Source organism: Pituophis catenifer, unplaced genomic scaffold (assembly GCF_029215685.1).
Source record: "Pituophis catenifer annectens isolate HBS135680 unplaced genomic scaffold, rPitCat1.0.hap2 SCAF_2, whole genome shotgun sequence".
Lineage (NCBI taxonomy): Eukaryota > Metazoa > Chordata > Lepidosauria > Squamata > Colubridae > Pituophis > Pituophis catenifer.
Genome location: NW_027256882.1, coordinates 13573475 through 13593002, shown reverse-complemented (window position 1 = coordinate 13593002; position 19528 = coordinate 13573475). Strand labels below are relative to the sequence as shown.

General features: G+C 42.6%; 1 protein-coding gene across 1 annotated transcript; it reads left to right on the top strand.

Moving 5' to 3' along the window:
• Window positions 1–1672: 1672 nt before the first annotated feature.
• On the top strand, window positions 1673–13996 carry LOC139309285 (major histocompatibility complex class I-related gene protein-like). The gene is made up of 7 exons (XM_070933340.1): window positions 1673–1745; window positions 2669–2914; window positions 9791–10066; window positions 10875–11156; window positions 11582–11653; window positions 13338–13460; window positions 13889–13996. The coding sequence occupies exons 1-6, from the start codon at window positions 1673–1675 to the stop codon at window positions 13430–13432; spliced, it is 1044 nt and encodes a 347-aa protein (XP_070789441.1). The 3' UTR covers window positions 13433–13460; window positions 13889–13996.
• Window positions 13997–19528: the final 5532 nt, after the last annotated feature.

The following is a 19528-nucleotide window of genomic DNA, read 5'->3' as shown; positions in this document are numbered from 1 at the left end:
CGGGCGGGAGTCTCTGGGAGGGGCCTCGCAAGACGAAGCAGCAAGGGGGGTATTGCTGTGGCTGTGGACTAAACTTGGCTGGTCATCCTCTAAAGGGGAGTGCCTGGCTAGGACCCCACGCCCCCTTCTTGGGGGCCGGATGAGAGTAAAAGAGCAGCGCAGTTTCCTCTCGTCCTTCACGGACCCAAAACTGGCGAGAGAGCCTGCGGACGGCATAGAGAACTTCAGTCTAGGGTTGCCAGGTCTGCTTCCAAAAATAGCGGACAAGCGGCAGGGTTGGGGGTGGGGATTAAGTAGTAAAAATTTTTTTAAAAAAATTTACAATTAAATTATATATTTTCTTACAAACATTTTAACACGTATTAAAACAATCACTTCAAAACTTTACTTAAAATTCAAAACATCAAATATAATAATAAGTAAAATATTAAATTACATTTTACTTTGCTGTCGTGTGTATTTTTTATTTGACTGCGCAGCTTTGATCAATTCTTTGTGTTTAAGGAATAATTCTTTAATTTCAGTACAACATTGAGAAATATTAAAAAATATACAAAGTTCACTTCGAACTGATGGTACAAGCAGTCGGTTACGTTCGTCAGTCCACAAATTTCCCATGACGCTGAAAATTCGTTCAACATTTGCATTTGATACCGGAATTGATGCACAATACTGGAACAGTTTCAGTAAACTCGGAGCTGGCTCTTTCTTGAAAAAGTACGTCCCCTTATCAAGGGATGAATCGCCCTGCAGATGAACATAAACTTCTTCTAAGGCAGAAATTTCATCGAAGAGAGTGTTGGGTGGAAGTTCTTCTCGCCATGGTGATAATAACCAGATGTTCGTCATTTCTTCTAAAGTTGGAGGATTATTGCGATCAATTAGATTGAAACAATTTAGCATCTCATATACTGAATTGGTGAAATTATACCACTTTTCTAGGTACGCAATGGCTCTTTGATACACGTTGATGGCTTCTTTCTTGAACTTTTGCACGGCATTCTCAGGCAAATGTTTTTTATCTAAGGCAAATAAAACTTTCATTCAAAAAAACTGCTCATCGTATTTTTTTGGCAAAGAATCACGCAGCTTACACATGATAATGTGAGGATCACATGCAAGAATTTTCTTGCTTTCCAGCTTCAGTAGGGTGTCTTGCGTTATTGGCATGAAGAAGTGCATGAAATATAAATACAATTCTGAAATTGTTGGTTCATTGTCCTTTGCGAGTTCATTTTCTTGATCCGAAATAAGGTTCCAGATAACCTTATGGCACTCATCAGATTCAAGAGAAATAAAATACGATTTTAGAGGTATCCAGTTTAAAAGAAGTCTTTCGACCGCTTTAAACAAACTTAACCAACGTGTTGGAACATGGCGCAAAACTTCATGGAATTCTGACTCACAAAACCTACGTACTGTTTCATCATAAAGCTTTTGAATAAAAAAAATGTCCACTATTTTGTGAAAAAAAATAGTGAACATAATGTTAAAAAAAGTGGACTGTCCACTCAAATAGTGGACACCTGGCAACCCTACGGGAAAGTTCAGTCCCAGAGATTTGGCTTTCTGGAATGCGGGGGCGAGTGGCTGAGAAGGGGCGGGGCTTCTCTTGGCTGAGAGGATGCAGGCAGGTGTCTTCGCTTGCAGATGGAAAAGCCACGCATGGGTGATGTGGCTGCACCGGGCTTCCCTCTGGCTCCTGGGAGCAGTGCTGGGGGCCTCCTTGCGGGGGGGCCGCTGCGGTGAGTTCTTCGGAGGACCTGCGACCCGGAGGGGAGGAAGCAGAAGGGGAGGGGGAGCCTGTCCTGGGCTGGGTCTCTCCCCCTCGAAGCAACTTTCCCAGAAGGATAAATCTGCCTTCCCGCCTGACGTTTCGCTGACCCTCGTTTAGGAACTTTTGATATTTCTTTTGTAAACAGTTCCCATCTGTATTTCTCAGAAAATAGCGGAGAGAAAAGGGGATGTTGGCAGTGGAAACATAGCCAACGCTGAGAATGCAAGGAGTCATGCCTTCTCCTGGTGCTGGTTAATTTACACGCGTGTGGCAGGCAAAGGCCAGGAAAAGAGGTTGGCACAGGAGAGTTGGGGGCCCGACAGGAGAGCAAAGAAAAGGAGGGGCTGCTTGTAGGAGAGTTTGAAGTTTAATTTTTTTTTTTTTAGTTTTTACATCACAGAGGAACCTTCAGAGCTCAACCTATTTCCACAAATCTCTGTTCCACCGCTGGGCTGGCAAAGGGCCACGCTACCTGGCAAGAAGCCCCCAAACTGCTCAGAAAATAGAGTCACCTGGGAAGGGGGGGAGGGTGGGGGGAGGGGCTGGTTTGACTCTCTGGAGAGCAGCCAGATTTCTAACTCCAAGATGAAGCTCCAGGCAAATCTTCCAGTCCCATGACACTCCCTGTGCTTGGCAAAGAGGATTGTGATCAGCGTCAGGCACACAAGAATCCCGACGGCCCAGTGGAGCTGTGGGGGCACTGTAACCAGATGTGGGTCTCCCCAGATGTTTTTAAGGTCAGCCAAGGTTTTAAAGGCAGGAACCTTCCTAAGCAGAGCAGAAAGAGGGCGGCCCGCTTGTTGGGGGTGCTGGGTGAGAATAAAATGTTGGCGGGGATGGAGCAGCAGTGCAGACCCCCTCATTCTCCCCATCTCCCTCCTCCCTCTCCAGGCTCCCTCTTACACTCCCTGTCCTACTTCTACCTGCAACTCTCAGAGCCCAACCAGGGGCTTCCTCAGTTCTCCATTAGGAGCTGCCTGGATGACCAGCCCATCGCCCGCTATGACAGCCTCACCAGGAAGATGGAGCCTCTGGTGCCCTGGATGGAGGAGGTGGAGAAGGAGAGATTTCTGGCCCCTGAAAGAGTCTTCAGGGCTGACCTAGAGAAGTTATCAAAACTGGACCACCAGGCTGAAGGTGAGCAGAGACAGAGTCACTCTTGGCCTCCAGTAGTTGCAGGGGATGTAATTGTGGGAGTTTCTTTCCTGAAAAGGAAAAACACCCCATCCCCATGCCCTACCCCAATCGTCTCCTTCTCCCAGAAATTCTTCATGCCCTGACACAGGCCAAAAAGGATTAATTCAAGTAGACGGTATTTCTCCTTGTATGATAAAGAGGAAAAGAGGGGGTGAGGGGAGAGGTGGGTGGCTATAATGCTCTCTAGGGGAATTTGGGTCCTTTTCATTCATACCCACCCCCTCTGAGTGTCAGCTCCAGCGTGCCCAATGGCCTGGAGCTGCCATTCGGGGGAGAATGGCCGTCACTACAGCTGCGGAGGACAGAGGCCCTGCATGCTACCTTGCCAGCTGCTGAGGACTTGGGATGGAGGGCGAGGAGTCGATCCATCATCCAGGATGGTCGCCGGGAAGCCGGGTGGCTGCCGAACAGCTATGAGGCAGCCAGACGGTGATGACGTCAGGAAGGTGATGACTTTGTCAAGACTCCCCTGCCGTTCTCCTTCGATCCCAGAGCCGGCTGTGTTGCAATATTTTCAGGATCAGACTCAATAATGATAATAAGAGTTAGAGGCTTAAATATATTTCTCTTTAATTATAACAGGCATTCTATATTCACTGAATATTCACAGATAGAAGCAAGGAAAATGGTGAAGGTGGCTCCTTATATACACAAGGGGTGGAGTCAAAGATGGGAGTGGTGAATTATGAATACATTAGGAACCAAAGAATAAGTTAACCCCCGATGTCCCATATATACATTATTTACACAATAGGGAATAAGGCATTTACATCTCACAAATCCCCCTCTAAATGCCGGTTCGCTATACAACACCAATTACATTCAGATTCAGGACAATATAAGACATATAATTTTGATGTTAAATATTTGTGCTGTTTTGAAGGTAAAGGCTTCGTCAATATGTCAGCTAATTGTTCAGAGGTATCACAATGCACTGCTTTGATAAATCCATCTTGAGACAATTGTCTCACATGCTTAAATTTTATATCTATATGCCTGGACCTTTGTCCAATGGCATCGGATCTGGATATTTCAATGGCTGCTTTATTATCTTCATGCATAACAAAAGGCAAAGCAGGTTTTTTCCAAACATCTGAAATCAAGTCATTAAACCATACAAGGTTATTTGCAGCTTTGGACAAACAAACATATTCCGCTTCTGTGGTCGAAGTGGCTACCAGTTCTTGTTTACCAGTGTACCAGTAAACTGGACAGTCATTTAATAGAAAAATATAACCAGAAGTGCTTTTTCTGCATGATATATCTCCAGCCCAATCCGCATCGGCGTAACATGTAAGTTTTGGTTCTTTATTATTACTAGGTTCTAATACTAAGCAAAAGTCTAATGTACTTTTCAGATATCTTAGAATTCTTTTGACTGCTTCCCAATGATACAATGTAGGTTTGCTAACATATCTTGACAATAAGTTGAGTGGTAATGCAATATCTGGTCTGGTCCAATTAGATATATAAAGAAGTGAACCTATGACTGATCTATAAAATGTATTATCCTTGAATTCAGGGGAAGATTCATCAGTGTTTCTAAGGAAATCAGTTTGCATAGGAGTGTCACAGGGTTTGGCATTGTTTAAATTGCATTTGTTCAGAAGTTCAATGATTTTATCTTTCTGAGTAAGTTTGAATCCCCTTCTAGTTTTGTTAATTTGTACACCAAGGTATTTGTTTACTTTACCTAGAGATTTCAACGAGAAATGTTCGTTTAGCTTGTTTACAAAGGTTTCTCTTCTCTCCTTGTGTTTTCCTATATATAAAATATCATCTACATAAATTAATACAAATTCAATGTGATCATCACTCTTTTTTACAAAGAAACAGTTATCAGCAGTGGTAGCGTTGAAATCCATGGTCTTAAGCACTTTTACCAAGCAATCGTACCATCTTTTGCCAGATTGCTTTAATCCGTATAGACTCTTGTTCAATAGCCAAATTTCATTCTTATTAGTGTATTGACTGTGTGGTGCTCTTACATATATTTCCTTATCTAGCTTTGCGTGTAAATACGCAGTCTGTATGTCATATTGAAATACATCAAGGTTGAGTGCAGATGCCACTACTAGAGCTGTTTTAACACTCTCCGTTCTTACTGTGGGGGAGTACGTGTCAGTATAGTCCTCCGGATATTTTTGTGCATAACCTTGTGCAACCAATCTAGCTTTGTATAGAGTATTGCCTCCTTCTAGATTCTTAATTTTATAAATCCACCTGGTACCTATAATTGTTTTATCTTTAGGTGCTATCGCAGGTGTAAACACATTTAATCCTTGCAAACTTTCCATCTCTTTTTTCATAGCTAGTTCCCACTTTTCCTTTTCTTCACGAGGGAGTTTTAATACTTCCTCATATGTATTAGGTGTCATTTGTTCACCATCCATATGCATTATGTAATCTCTGTATTTATTTGGTATTTGATTTCTATTGTTTCTAATAGCTCTTTCAGGTTTGCTATGGTAATCATGCAAATATCTTGCTTCTTTTTTGGTTAATGTGTCTGTCTTTATTTTGTGCTGACTATTTGTCCAAGTTTTGGTTTTGTTTTTATTTTTGTTGATATTTTGATTTTCTATTGTCCCTTCCTCGCAAGATTTTGTATCTTTGCATTTATTTGGAAATATTTCATTAAGATGTAATTTAGACCAATTGGCCTGTTCATGGAACACAGCTGTTCTGGAAACTATAAATTTGTTATTATTATCAATGAATCTGTACCCTTTGGTGCCAGTTTCATATCCCATAAATCTTAATCTTCTGGATACGTTTTCTCCCTTTCTCCTCAACTGCTTAGGTATGTGTACGTCTGCAGTAACTCCAAATATGTGCATGTGTGCTAATTTAGGTTTCCTATTATACATCACCTCATATGGTGTTTTATTCACAATACTGGACCAGGTTCTGTTTTGAGTGTAATTTGAATAATGTAAGGCTTCTGACCAAAATTGTTTGCCTAAACCAGCATCCTCTAATGTGCACCTAATCATGGTTTGTAGTGTGGAATTCTTTCTCTCTACAATCCCGTTTTGGAAAGCAGAAAATGGACTAGATGTGAAATGTAGCATTCCTCTATCCTTTAACCATTGGGAGAATTCTTTAGACATGAATTCACATCCCCTATCTGTCATAATTTGTTTTATTCTGATATTATGTTGTGTTTCTATGCGTTTGTAGAATTCCTTAAATTTCTGAAAGGTTTCATCCTTGTGTTTCAATGTGTAAACAAAACCATAGCGACTGTAATCGTCTACTATTGTTAGGAAGTAACGTTTTCTATAAGTGATTGATGGAGTTAATGGACCAACTAAGTCCATATGTACTAAGTCAAAAATTTTGTTAGTTGATCTGTTGGATTTTTTTGGTCTGGGACTAGTTTTTAGTTTAGTGGATTTACATACTGAGCATTCCAAATAATTTTCACAATTTTTTATTTTGACACCTTCTGCGTGTTCAGTCATTTTTTGTACTACAGGAAAACTTGCATGTCCTAACTTCCTATGCAAGATGTGAGCACACTCATCATGAATTGGCTTACCTATTCTTGGTTTCTTCTCATTGTGTGTATTTGCGTGATCATGAGATATTTTACATTCATCATTGTCACTGTTACTAACATTTTCATCATCTGCCTCACTACAATCTTCCATATTTGAATCAATGTTATGTAACCATCTTTCTTTTGTTATTAGATAGGGTAGGCCTCCTTTAATCATCACAGTGCCTACATTTGTTTTGTCCTTCTCTAAAGTTGCTTTCCCCTTTGAGAAAACTATATTGATGTCAGAATCTCTGCTTAGTTTTATGGCACTTAGTATGTTATGAGGTATTTCTGGAATTAACAATACCCCCTCTATTTTTCCTAGGCCAGGCAAGGTCACATTTCCTCTGCCTAATACTTGAACCTTTTCTTGATTAGCTACCTTTATTACAAATTTATCTTCTGTAAATGAAGACAATATATTTTTATTATTAGTGGTGTGGTTGGTTGCCCCAGAATCAATAAGCCAATTATTGTTCTCATTTTGTTGTGTTTTAGTGCTCTCTTGTTTATTTAGTCCATTCAGTGAACCAGATTTTCTCTCTTTTGAATTTTCTCTACCCCCTCTACTTTCTCTGTAATTTGGTGGGCTTCTATATTTATGTCTATCTGTGGAAGACTGTCTATAATTGTATTTGCTCCTATACTCTGACCTATGTCTCTCCTTTGAGATTTTGGGACAGTCTCTTCTATTGTGTTCCCTGGACCCACAATTATGGCATTTAAAAGCTTCATTGTATTTTTCTTGGAAAGCTACCTTCCTAAAAGATTTGTGTTTTGTGTGATTGCTGGAACGATTTTTTTTTGAATTGTCTTCTGCTATCAATTTGTTAGATAGACTTTCTATGGATAAATATCATAGATTGATGGTGTCTAAGTGTGACATAAAACTATCCCATGATGAATCAAGTGAATTGATAATAACACTTTTCATTGTTTGATCTGAAATCACTTCCCCCCTCAAATGCAGCTCAGCTCTTATTTTGTTTAGAGATATCAAATGCTCACTTATGGAAACCCCTGGTTTTACTCTGGAAGAAAAGAAATCCTTAGACATTCTTGTAGTGGTAGCTACACTATCGCTGTGAAACAGATTAAACATGCATTGAATTATTTCTGACACAGTTAGGTTTGGTTTGATGCTATGATACATTGCAGGAGACACGCTAGATATTATTAAGAAAAATGCTCTATGATGTAAACAATCTATTTTTAAAGTCCAAGGTCTTCTTGGAGGACTAGTGATAAAGAATAGTAAATTTTCTTTCATAAAGACAACCTGGAGCTGTTGATACCATTCTTGCAAATTAATGCCATCAATTCTAAGTTTTGGGAAGTCACTGGGTAAGTTTCCCACATTATTTTGTCCATTACTTACAACCTGAGGAAGTCCGTGGTCTCGCAAGTGCAGGAAATTGCAAAACGGCATGGGGATGCTCGCAACGAGTCTGCGCGGTTCTCTGGCCAGTTCAAGTCTTTCCGGACCGTCTACGTAGTTTCGCACATGCGCGTTGCTCATTTCTTCTTTGGCGTCGTCGTGGAAGGTTCTCTCCATTGCAGCTCGCTCGCTCCGCTCCTCTTCAGACGAGTCGGTTTCTGGCTCGGTTTTAGGAGTCTTGATGGCGGCGACTGCTCTTCTCTTTCTTTTGTGTGCGTTGGTAATTGATCCGGTCTGCGGTGTAGGGCGGAATCGACATGGCTCTCTGGGCTCGGGCGTCGTCGCTCTCGAAGTCAGGATGGGAGCGTGCAGGTCTTGAGGTATCGGCTTGTTTTCTAGCTTCTTCGTTGTCGCTTTGGAAATTTTTAATTTTGGCCCAAATGCAGCAAGAAGCGTCTTCATTGCTGACTTTACTTGGGATTTCGTCAAGTCGTCTTCGCTTTCTGATTCTGGTTCTTCTGAAGAGTTTGAATCTTCCTTTTCACTTTCGTTGTCTGATAACGTTTTTCGCGCCAGAAATTTTGAACTGAGCATTTTGATTGGCTCTGCTTCGCTCACTTTGGAGGTTTGTTGAAACCAAGATGGCTGCCATTCAAAATTTCGCGCGGGATCACATCTTTTCTTTTTCATAACGACTTTCTCTGTAGTCATATCACTCACAGTTTTTTGGTCTTTGGGTTTCTCTTTAGCGATGTTTCTCTCTCTCGCTGCTCCGCTGTTTTTCAGCATTTCTTGGAGATTCGCGATGAGGCTTTCATCATTCTTCTGGCTTTTTAATAGTTTTAATATCTCTGACCTGAGTTCGTTATTTTCTATTTCGACTTCCTCCTGGTCATTATTTTCATTTATTAGTTCTTCTTCTTCAGTGGTGTATTCTTCGGATTCTCTCGAAATCGCGTTTGTGGATTCGTTGATTATTTCTTGTTCAGTTTCTATTTCTTTGCTGTAGGCCCTGGTGTTGGGCCTATCTTTCTTAGACATTTTTAAGTATTTATTGAGTCAATTAACCATCCTCTGCTACCAGCTTGTTGCAATATTTTCAGGATCAGACTCAATAATGATAATAAGAGTTAGAGGCTTAAATATATTTCTCTTTAATTATAACAGGCATTCTATATTCACTGAATATTCACAGATAGAAGCAAGGAAAATGGTGAAGGTGGCTCCTTATATACACAAGGGGTGGAGTCAAAGATGGGAGTGGTGAATTATGAATACATTAGGAACCAAAGAATAAGTTAACCCCCGATGTCCCATATATACATTATTTACACAATAGGGAATAAGGCATTTACATCTCACAGGCTGTTATGCTCAGAGCCAAGATTGAGCAGCATGTTCCAAGGAAACCTACATAAACACTTCCCCCTTAAGAGACTGGCTTTAATAATTACAGTTACTAGAGTAGAACTTCCCCTTTAAGGAACTGACTTTAAGAATTACAATTAGAGTAAAACACATTAACCATACATCTGGGTCACATGGGCAGGGTAGGTGTTGGGGATTGGATAATGAGGGCTGGGTGAACTGCAGTGGTGGGTTGCCCCCAGTTCGCACCGGTTCTATAGAACCTGTAAAAAAACCAGCGGGAGGCTCCGCCCACCAACCCCGACGTCATCAAAACGCTTCTGGTAAGGTAAGTAGAACCCACCCCTGGTGCACTGGTGTATTGTGTAAAAGGTGATGGGAATCCTAGGAAGTTAGCCCTAACAATAATTTCGTTTTAAGTGGTCAGTGAGTGCCAGGAATAAAAGGTAACAGCATCAAACCAGGTTTGTTTTGTTTGTTTCCTGTATTATCTTCTTGGAACCTGACACTGGGTCTCTTTCAGGGCTTCACACCTGGCAGGTGGTTTTGGGCTGTGAGCTCAGGGAAGATGGGCGCAAAGGAGGATTTTTGCATTACGGCTACGATGGGACGGACTTCATCAGCTTCGACAAGGAGACCCTCAGATGGGTGGCAGCTCAGCCCCAGGCCCACAAGGTGAAGGAGAAGTGGGAGGAGGATCCAGGATGGTCAGAGAAAATGAAAGTCTACCTGGAGGAGACCTGCATTGAGTGGCTGCAGAGATACCTGTCCTACCAGAAGAAGGCTCCACAGAGGATCGGTGAGTGGCAAAATGGGGGCTCCATTGAGCATGTTTCTGTAGGCTCCCTCCTCCCCATATTATTTGTGTCCTACGTAGCTAAGCCAGCATTTGCAGAAAAGAATCAGTTGGTATCCCACATCGCATTACAGAAGGAAAATAATCAGGAGTGAAATCCAGCAGGTTCTGGAGAACCAGTAGCGGAAATTTTGAGTAGTTTGGAGAACCAGCAAATGCCACCTTTGGCTGGCCCCAGAGTGGGGTGGGAATGGAGATTTTGCAGTATCCTTTCCCTGCACGCCCACTAAGCCATGCCCACTAAGCCACACCATGCCCACCAAGCCACGCCCACAGAATCGGTGATAAAAAAATGTGGATTTCACCACTGAAAATAATCTTCAGTGTCCCCTAGAATAAGTACTTTAAAGATAAAGTAACTAACTGAGAAAGACATTAACGGTGAATGACTCACTCTGTTTCCCTGGGAATATCTTGCAAACCAGAAGAAAGCGAATGTCCTTTTTGGGTCAGTCTGTTCCTGATTTCTATCTGGAACCACTTGACCAAATTCAATTGGGGTGGGGGGAGTAAATTAAATCAGACTTCAAGCATTACAATTATGACGGTCGATTGGAGAACTTTACCCCATATTCTATTTAACCCTTTCAAAAATACATCTAAAGAGCTGCAATGCCCCATCTTGGAGGCTCCCAGAGGTTCAGAGAGGAGGAGAGGGAGAGGATGGCCAAATGAGGACTTTCCTGTCATTAAATCATCTTAAAAGAAACTCTAAGAGAACCCAGGAACTCTGGTGTTGCTTCTTCTGCAGAGCCCCCAGTGGGGAAGGTGAATTCCAAGGTGGTGGATGACAGCCTGGAGATCCTCATCTGCCAGGCCTTTGGCTTCTACCCCAAGGAGATCCAGGCCACCTGGATGAGGGACGGAGAAGTCTGCCTATATGAGACCCTCCCAAGGAATGTGGTCCCCAACTCAGACGGGACCAATTATGTTTGGCTCAGCATTGAGATCGACCCCAAGAAGAAAAACCATTTTCAGTGTCACCTGGAGCATGAGGGCTTGACCTTGGTGTTTGATTTCAAGGACAAAACAGGTGAGAGGATAACAGGGTTGTTATGTGTAGAAAAAAACTTTGTGTGGAAGTTACATCGATATTTGACAATGTGGGGGGAGTTTGTTGCTGCATCATCTCATGTTTTCAGGTGGAGAGCAGCAAATACGGTATAGCCATCTATTTAGCAATGGGAGAGAAGTGATTTCTGTGAGAAGGGTTGGAAATGGTAACTTAATAGGAATAATATGAAAATATGATGATATATGAGATGATGGATGGTGGCTCCTTCTGCTCTTCAAGGCCATTTGCTCTTCTCTCTTTAGCTTGGGGGGGGGAGGAGCTTCCTTCAGGTGGGGGCACTTTCTGGAGGCCAACACGGGTTGGGAAAGGTTTCCATTGCTCAGCATCTCCACTTCAGGGAACTCAGCATCTGTCTAATCAGAACCATCTTTCTCCTTCTTTAGCTACAGGGTGGCGGATTCCTGTGGGAATTGTTACAGGTTTAATCTCAGGAGCTGCGATTCTCTTCCTGATAGGTAAGCGAAACAGCCACTGACCTCCACCCCTGGGTCTTTCTGCATTGACTGAGTTGTTGATGGCAAGAGTCAGAAAGGAAGGAGGAAGCTGTTGCTTCTTCTGCTCCTACTCAGAGCAAGAGTCGAGAGAGGGAGGTGGGAGGAGGGAGGTGGGAAGGGTTTCCTCACTTGAGCTTTACCAAGTGCAGGGCAACCCAGAACAAAATAGTAGACTTAGAAAGGACCTTGGAGGTCTTTTACTCCAACCTCAAGCAGGAGACCCTATCCCATTCCAGCCAAGTGACCTCCCAGTCTGTTCTTAAAAGCCTCCAGTGATGGATCACCCACAACTTCTGAAGGGAAGCCATTCAACTGGTTAATTGTCCTCACTGTTAGGAAGTTTCTCCTTGGTTCTAGGTTGCTTCTCTCCTTGTTTAGTTTCCATCCATTGCTTCTTATCCATTCACATCGGTATAATATTCTCAGCAACAGTGCAGAAGTGCTTCCTCCTTCCTTCATTTCCTTCTTCTAGGATGGGCCTTTTGACCTGCTTGAGATTCGTTTGCTCGCCAGTCTCGGGTGCAAGTGCCAAGCCAATCAGACCTGCTTAGCTTTCCACAATCAGCCATCGTTGCTTTTTCTTAGAGCTGGTTAGGTTGGAATTGGGCTTTGGAGTATTAAAAAAACCAAACCTGCCCCAATCCGATCCCTTAGGAAAGAAAGACCCTCAAAAAAGAGCCTGGTAGTACAGTGGTCTAAAGCACCCTGTTATTAAGACCAGCTGCCTGCAATTACTGCAGGTTCGAATCTCGCCAGGCTCAAGGTTGACTCAGCCTTCCATCCTTTCCAAGGTAGGTAAATTGAGGACCCAGTTTGTGGGGGCAATAGGCTGACTTTGTAAAAATATACAAAAGGATGAAGGCTATTGCTTAGCGCATTGTAAACCGCCCTGAGTCTCCGGAGAAGGGCGGCATATAAATCAAATTAAAAAAACAAACAAACTCCATTTGGATGAAGGGATGAGTTCTTTTACTAAAAGATGTTGGTAGCATATGTTGGTAGCCGGCTAGAATTGAATTTCCCATGCAAAAGCATACAGACTGTTTCCCTCCAATTCCATCCTCCCCTCTCAAGCATCTCTGTCTTCTCAGTGTCCTTGAAGGCTGTCACAATCTGGTTCAAAGCATCCCTGGTCTTCCCCAACTGTCATTCCCTCCTCCCTATTTCCCAGCACTAAGCTAATCCATGTTTATTGCCCATTTGGTCAAATAGTCCTTCCATGTTGTTGCTTAAAAGTGATTCATGATGCTTTTAGTGCAAGTAAGTGCTATTTAGTACAAGTGGGAAGAGGACATCTGCAGGACATCTTTGAAAAAGGGTGGAAAAACAGGATTGTGGTGTCTTAATAGGAGCTGTTATTAGAACATGGATAGTTTCAACTTGGTCATTTCTCAAGAACTTCCAGGAATCTTCCATTTCATTTTCCCCCCAAGTAGCAACTCTTGACAGCCAACAATTTTGCCCTTGAAATAAACAGAGGAAGGACAAATATATTTTTCTCAAGATGTTGAGTTAAAATCCAGGTAGTTGTCCCGTCTGGGCCCTTTGAGGTCTTTAGTATAAATCCCCTCCAGCCCAGATAGCCCAGACAGGAGCTGCTGCCCCCAAAGTAATCTGGCTGTCTTCTCTTTTCACTATCTATCAGGCTGCTGGTGGAGATTCAGGAAAAAACAGCATCAGGAAGAGACAACTTGCCCTGATCAGGTTTCTCTAGAACTGCTTCCTTCTCCTCAGTTGTAGGTGATGCTCCATCCTAAAATAACCTGAGGTGAGCCTGAATATTGCTGAAATCTATTTAAGAGACTAAACTCCGAGCTTGGAAAATAGGCTGACAGCCAAGATCATCACGCTTGTTGAGGGTGAGGAATCCACCCTCTTAAATCTTTCCAAGGTAGCCATGGAAGGATTGTGGGCTGTGTGGGGTTTCTTTGGGGCTCAGCCCCTCCTGCCTGGGACCCTTTGATCAGTTCTTCAGGGAACATCTGGCCCACCAGCTCTAAGAGAAGAATGTGAGAATGGAAGAAAGTGTTGGGCACCCTGGGAAAATGAGGGATGTCTCTGCGAGGAGAACTGGAGGGGAGGGAGAGAAAGAGATTGGGGGAGGGGGGATGGACAAACCATTCTTATTCATGTATTATTTATTTATTTATTTATTTTATTTATTTATTGCGATTTATATGCCGCCTTTCTCCCTAGGGACTCAAGGCGGCTTACAAAATGACAACTTCAATACATTGAATAAATTAATATATTTATTGCTGGTTTAACACCTAGAGATTACAGTGGCAAGATACCATGTACCTATTGATGAGGTTATGCACTAGTTGATCTGCTTTTGACCTGCAATAGATGAAAATCAGACCATCGGCCTTCCTGCTGAAGGATGCCTGTCCGTGAAGGTGATGGATGAGATGCTGGTACCCAAGTGGCTTAAGGATGCTTTCAGTGTAGGAATAGTATTGATCAGGTCAACGTCTCCAATAACTCCGAAGCTTTACTTGAACTTTAGCCGTAACTATGATTACACAAGATGGACAGTTTTTATGATATTGCTCTTAATGATTGGTGTATGTGTGTTTTCATGACTGGTTCATGGCAATTCGTGCTTTCCAAAACTGTATAAAAGGGCGTCCTCTGTGGAGCAAGGGGGGGTCCCATTTTAGAACTTGCTTCTTTATAAAGAAAAGTCTTACACTTTTCCACCCATCAGGTATGGTTGTTGGGCTTGCATACCAGGGAAAGGAACTCCCAGAATTTACTAGGGAGCCTCTGAGCTTTTATGTTACAAAAATATGGCAAAAGATCTTTAAAAATAGTTGTTTATCGAGAGGTTGGGCAAAAGGGCTTCCGGTTTGGTTTCCGCCGCCACCAGACGGTCTTTCGGGACCGCCAGCCTCGCCGCCTGTAAAGTGCCGTCTCTACAGCTGAGAGACAGCTCGAAAAACTCCACCTCCTTAGGAGACATGAGATAGAGCCAGCGAGGACAGGTAGAGCCCTCTGCGAACTTCCTCTTGGGGAAGAAGCAGAATGTGGCTCCCTATACAGCTCGCCGTTGCTCCGGGCGTCGGGGGAACTCTGCCTCTTGCAGAGCCAGGAGATGGGACCAATCCAATCAACAAAATCTAACAGATTGTCTGAATAAATAGGATGAAATCCGGACTTGGGACCCTAAATCGCAAGTATTTCTAACAATTCTATGAGTGATTTTAAAAGTGAAGAAAGTAAGTTTTTAAAATGGCGACTGGCTGAGGCTTGAGAAGAAGAAAGTTGAAAGCGAAAGTCCTTCCATTTGAATAGCTTAATATGCTACAAAGTATCTGAAGCAATAGCGCTGGCTAGAATTGAAGAGAAAAATTTCTATTTTAAGTTTCTTCCTTCTTAGAGACTTGATATTGATACTGTTTGGAGGAAAGTCCTTTTTTTTTTTTAAAAAAAAGAGTTTGTTTGTGTGGCAGGATGGCGTTAAAACAGATAAAGCCAGACAACCAAGCTGTGGGGGGGGGGGTTCCCCCATCTACAAATCATATGAGCAAGTTTTGAGCTGGCAGATTCAGAAGAATGGCTCTAAAGACCTAAAGGAATTTGTTTTGGAGGAGATGGCAAGACATGATGAGATTGTGAACCAGAATCTTGAAAAATTCCGGCAGGAAATTAAAGAGTTGGTACAACGAAAGTATGATAATCTGAAAAAACAAAACATCCCATTTAGGTGGGATGCTCCAGTTGGTATAATATTTATTTATTTATTTATTTATTTATTTATTTATTTATTTATTTATTTATTTATTTATTATTTATTTGCTTACTTACTTACTTACTTACTTACTTACTTATTTATTTATTTATTTATTTATTTATTTATTTATTTATTTATTGGTTCGATTTATATGCCACCCTTCTCTGGAGACTCAGGGCGGCTTACAATGCATTAAGCATATTGAGATACCAAGGAGAAAGATATCAATTAAATACTGTTGAAAAAGCGGAAGAATTTTACTACAAGGTTTTTAAAATGGATCCAACATCTCCACGTATGCCATCAGTGTCAGGAACACAGGAGGGGAATAAAGAAAAGCAAAATGAACAAGAGATTGAAACTCAGGCTAAGCAGATAGAGATGGAGGTTATGGAAAAACAACAAGTTACAGAGGCCTTTTTGGACGAGCCGCTTTTGGATTCTCCTTCAGAGGTTATAGCTGGATTACTTATAAATATAAGAGAGGCGGCTTTGGATTCTAATGAGATGTCTTATCAAGTTACAGACCAGCATGGAACTCAATCAGCTGATATACAAGTCTTAGAAAGGCAACTAGGATGGAGATCTAAACCACAAAAAGTTAAGAAAAGAAGAAGCAGGTTCTACAAAACTAAAAAATGTTAAACTAAACAACAGTCTAATGCCAGTTATGGAAGAGACGATTAAATATAATAAGTGGGATTTATAGATGGCTGATATATGAAAATATAATTGAGGCAAATTATTGACTTATATTATTTTGAGAAGACTAACAGATCTCTGCAGTGCTGGTGCTTTTGGGATGTGGAAGATGGCCTCTGATTGAGTGGATTGGAACTTTCTATTTTGGACTCTTTGAAAAATGGATTACGTATATGCTGAGTTATAAGGCAAGAGAACTATGGGATTGGGGCATGCAGAAGATCTGGTTGTTACCCCAATGTGGTGGTTGGAATTAATAATCTAGATAAAAGACACTACAGAAGATACCATATGGAATATAAATATAAAGTTACTCGGGTGGTTTTTTATATATGAAAATACTTACTATTGATGGGGGCAGATGGTAATGGAAGATACTGAATATACTGTTGGAAGCTGAACCTGATGTTACCCTAACATGGGCGATGGAATTAATAATCTAGTTGAAAGACGTTACAGAAGACACTATATGGATTATAAATTTAAAGTCATTTGAGGATTTTATTCATATATGGAAACATTTTTTAGTTGTGTGGTGTGGGCAGAAGAACAAATATATTAAAAATATTATGTATGGTAGACCTGTAGGAAAATGGGTGGAGATGGGTTAGGTTACTGATTGTTTAGTTTAGGAAAAGGGATGTTATGTTTAGATATAAATATACGTAAAAGATTTGAATTAGGAGATATATGCATGGGGGAGGAAATGGGTAGATTATGAGTTGAGTAAATGTCAAATTAGGATTTATTATATAGTTTTATAGCTGAAGGTTGCTTTGAAATGTATAGTATAGGGGGGATATAATAACAATGTTAGAAAGAAATGGTTAGCATGTAGGGGGTGGTGTAAAAGGATGGTAAAATATTATATAATTTGATATCAATCTGGATTTTATTTTTGGAGAAGCCATGGGGGGGGAGGGTGAGGGGGGGTTAGGGAGGAGGAGGGGAAAAAAAGGGGGGGAAATCTGTATTTGAAAAACTTTTTCAATAAAAAGAGAGATTGGGCAAAAGGATGTGTGGAGAACCAGTTTCCTGAGGAAGGAAGATCTCAGTTAAGAACGCTCACTTATTTAAAAGATAAAATGTTAAAGATTGAGTCTAATAAACATGTGGGCCTGTTTTGCACTATTATTGCTGTAATACATCTATCAGTATTCAACAAGAGGGGACTATACTGTATATGTATGTGTATTTTTGTCTTTTTTGATGCACAATTTTTAAAAAATGTTTTGTCCTGTTTTGTTTTTTCTTTGTAAGTCTTTTTTAAAGTATCTATTGTAAAGTTTTTGAATAAAATAAAAATGTAAAGAACAACTTTAACAAACAGGTGTGGGAATCTTACCATGGGTGGGAAGGGAGGGTCATTTTAAAGAGGCCCCACAGCAAGTGGAGAAAAAAGAAACCAACCAGACCTTCTGGCCAAGCTCAGGAATTCCCAACTACCAGCTCTGAAATCAGAATCACCACAACAGACAAGAGCCCCAGTGGTTAGAGTGCAGTACTGCAGGCTATTTCTACTGACTGCTGGCTGCCAGCAATTTGACAGTTCAGTCCTCACCAGCTCAAGGTTGACTCAGCCTTCCATCTTTCCGAGTTCCGTAAAATGAGGATCCAGATCAGTGGTGGGCTCTGAAATTTTTTACTACCTGTTCTGTAGGTGTGGCTGGGGAGGGGGCGTGACTGATTGGGCATGGCCAACATGATGTCACTCACGCACTCAGTCACATGACACCCCCCCCCAAGCCATGCCCACCGAAAAGGTGGCTAAAATTTTTGGGACTTTTTGACACTTTTTTTTTTTTTTTGACACTCTGGCCCCATATCCAAGTCGGGATGGAGGGGGGTGGCGGTGGTCGTCTCTGCTTTCCCTCTGTTGCACTTCCTGGCTGAAAAGCGCCCGTTCTCGCCTCTAACGGGCCTTTCCCGTGGTTGCAGCCGGATCACCCCATTGCGCACTCCTGGTGGCACACTGAGACGGGCTGGCCGGGTCCCGTCCGCGAGATGAGCGTGCAGGAGAAAGGCTTCCCTCTGGACTTCAGAGGTGGCTTCACTGATGGTGCACCCAGGCCCCCAGTCAAGAGGGTGACCCTGTCTCCGTGGCCCACCAGCCATGGCTTTTCGGCTGGGAAGGGCAATGGAGGGAAAGCACGAAGCAGCTTCCTTCTCGCTGGCTGACTGGAGAAATTTTTGGCATTGTTGTTGCCGAGCGCCTGGAGAGCCACGCTCATGCTAGCCCACATGAGCATGGAGCCAGCCAGGGGCAAGCCGGGCAGAACAGGGACGATGGCAACGGCAGAGTCTGGCACTCAGGGAGGGCAAGGTTAGCACGCTCCCAGCCATGCTCTGCACGGCCTCTGCCAGCTCAGGGCAGGGGGCTCAGCTGCAGCCCAGACAAGCAGAGGTGTCAGGTTTCGATGCTATCTCAAAATAAATGAACTTCCAAACTGCCGATCTTTAAGGAAATTTTCTCTTTATTCGAGCACAGCAATCTGATCCTGACTCTTTTCGCGGTCAGTACTGACCTTTGCCCCCCAATCCCTCCCTTTCCGATCCCCAATTCTCTGCTTCTCATTGGCTATCTTCCAAGTCACTTTCCTGATTCCTTCTTCGTCAGATCACAGGAATGTCTCCCCCCTCCCCATTTCCGAGGAGACAGATCTTCAAAGGGATTTAGCAGGCAAAAGTTCAGGCTTCTCTTCCCTTTATTTATATGTCAGTGCTGGGACGCTGACAGGAGGAACTGTGGGGAGCCTCCCACATGTTACACCCCCCTCCCAGCCTTTGCCCTGTGCCTCCACGCTGTTTTCGGGTGCCTGGTTTACCGGGCCCCCATCCCTGTCGCGGCTCCAACGGCGGTGGCTTTGGGAGATGCTGATGGCACAGAGGCGCGGGTGAAGGCTGGGAGGGGGGTTCAACACACGGCCAGGTGACTGAGAGGCTTCTTTGCTCCGGTCAGCTTACCATCCAATGGATGTGTCAGGTGGGCAAGCGAGCAGCGACCGGGGGACCGGTTCGGGGGTGTGGCCAGGCTGCCGTTACTACCAGTTTGGAGAACTAGTTCCTAAAGTTACTACCTATTTGGTAGAACCGGGCTGAACCAATAGCAACCCACCACTGGAGTTGGATTAGAAGACCTCCAAGGTCCCTCCCAGCTCTATTCTGAATTGAATTGAAATTTAGCACACAGTGATGTCTGCATCTACTAGTGTGATTATCCACTGGTTGATTCAGGAACAGCCCAATTGTAATATATTTTAATATATACAAATTTTTTGTTTGTATATTGATGTATTTATTGCTTGTTGTTTAGCAATGGCAAGATACACTGTATCTACTGATGGGGCTATCCACTGGTTGATATGGTTTTGATCCACTGGTTGACCTGCAATAGATGA

Bases quoted from the DNA above. Each gene is read 5' to 3' on its own strand.
- LOC139309285 (XM_070933340.1), top strand. From the start codon at position 1,673: ATGTGGCTGCACCGGGCTTCCCTCTGGCTCCTGGGAGCAGTGCTGGGG. The intron at 1,746-2,668 runs GTGAGTTCTTCG...CTCCCTCTCCAG, and splicing joins CTTGCGGGGGGGCCGCTGCG to GCTCCCTCTTACACTCCCTG. The intron at 11,157-11,581 runs GTGAGAGGATAA...CTCCTTCTTTAG, and splicing joins TGATTTCAAGGACAAAACAG to CTACAGGGTGGCGGATTCCT.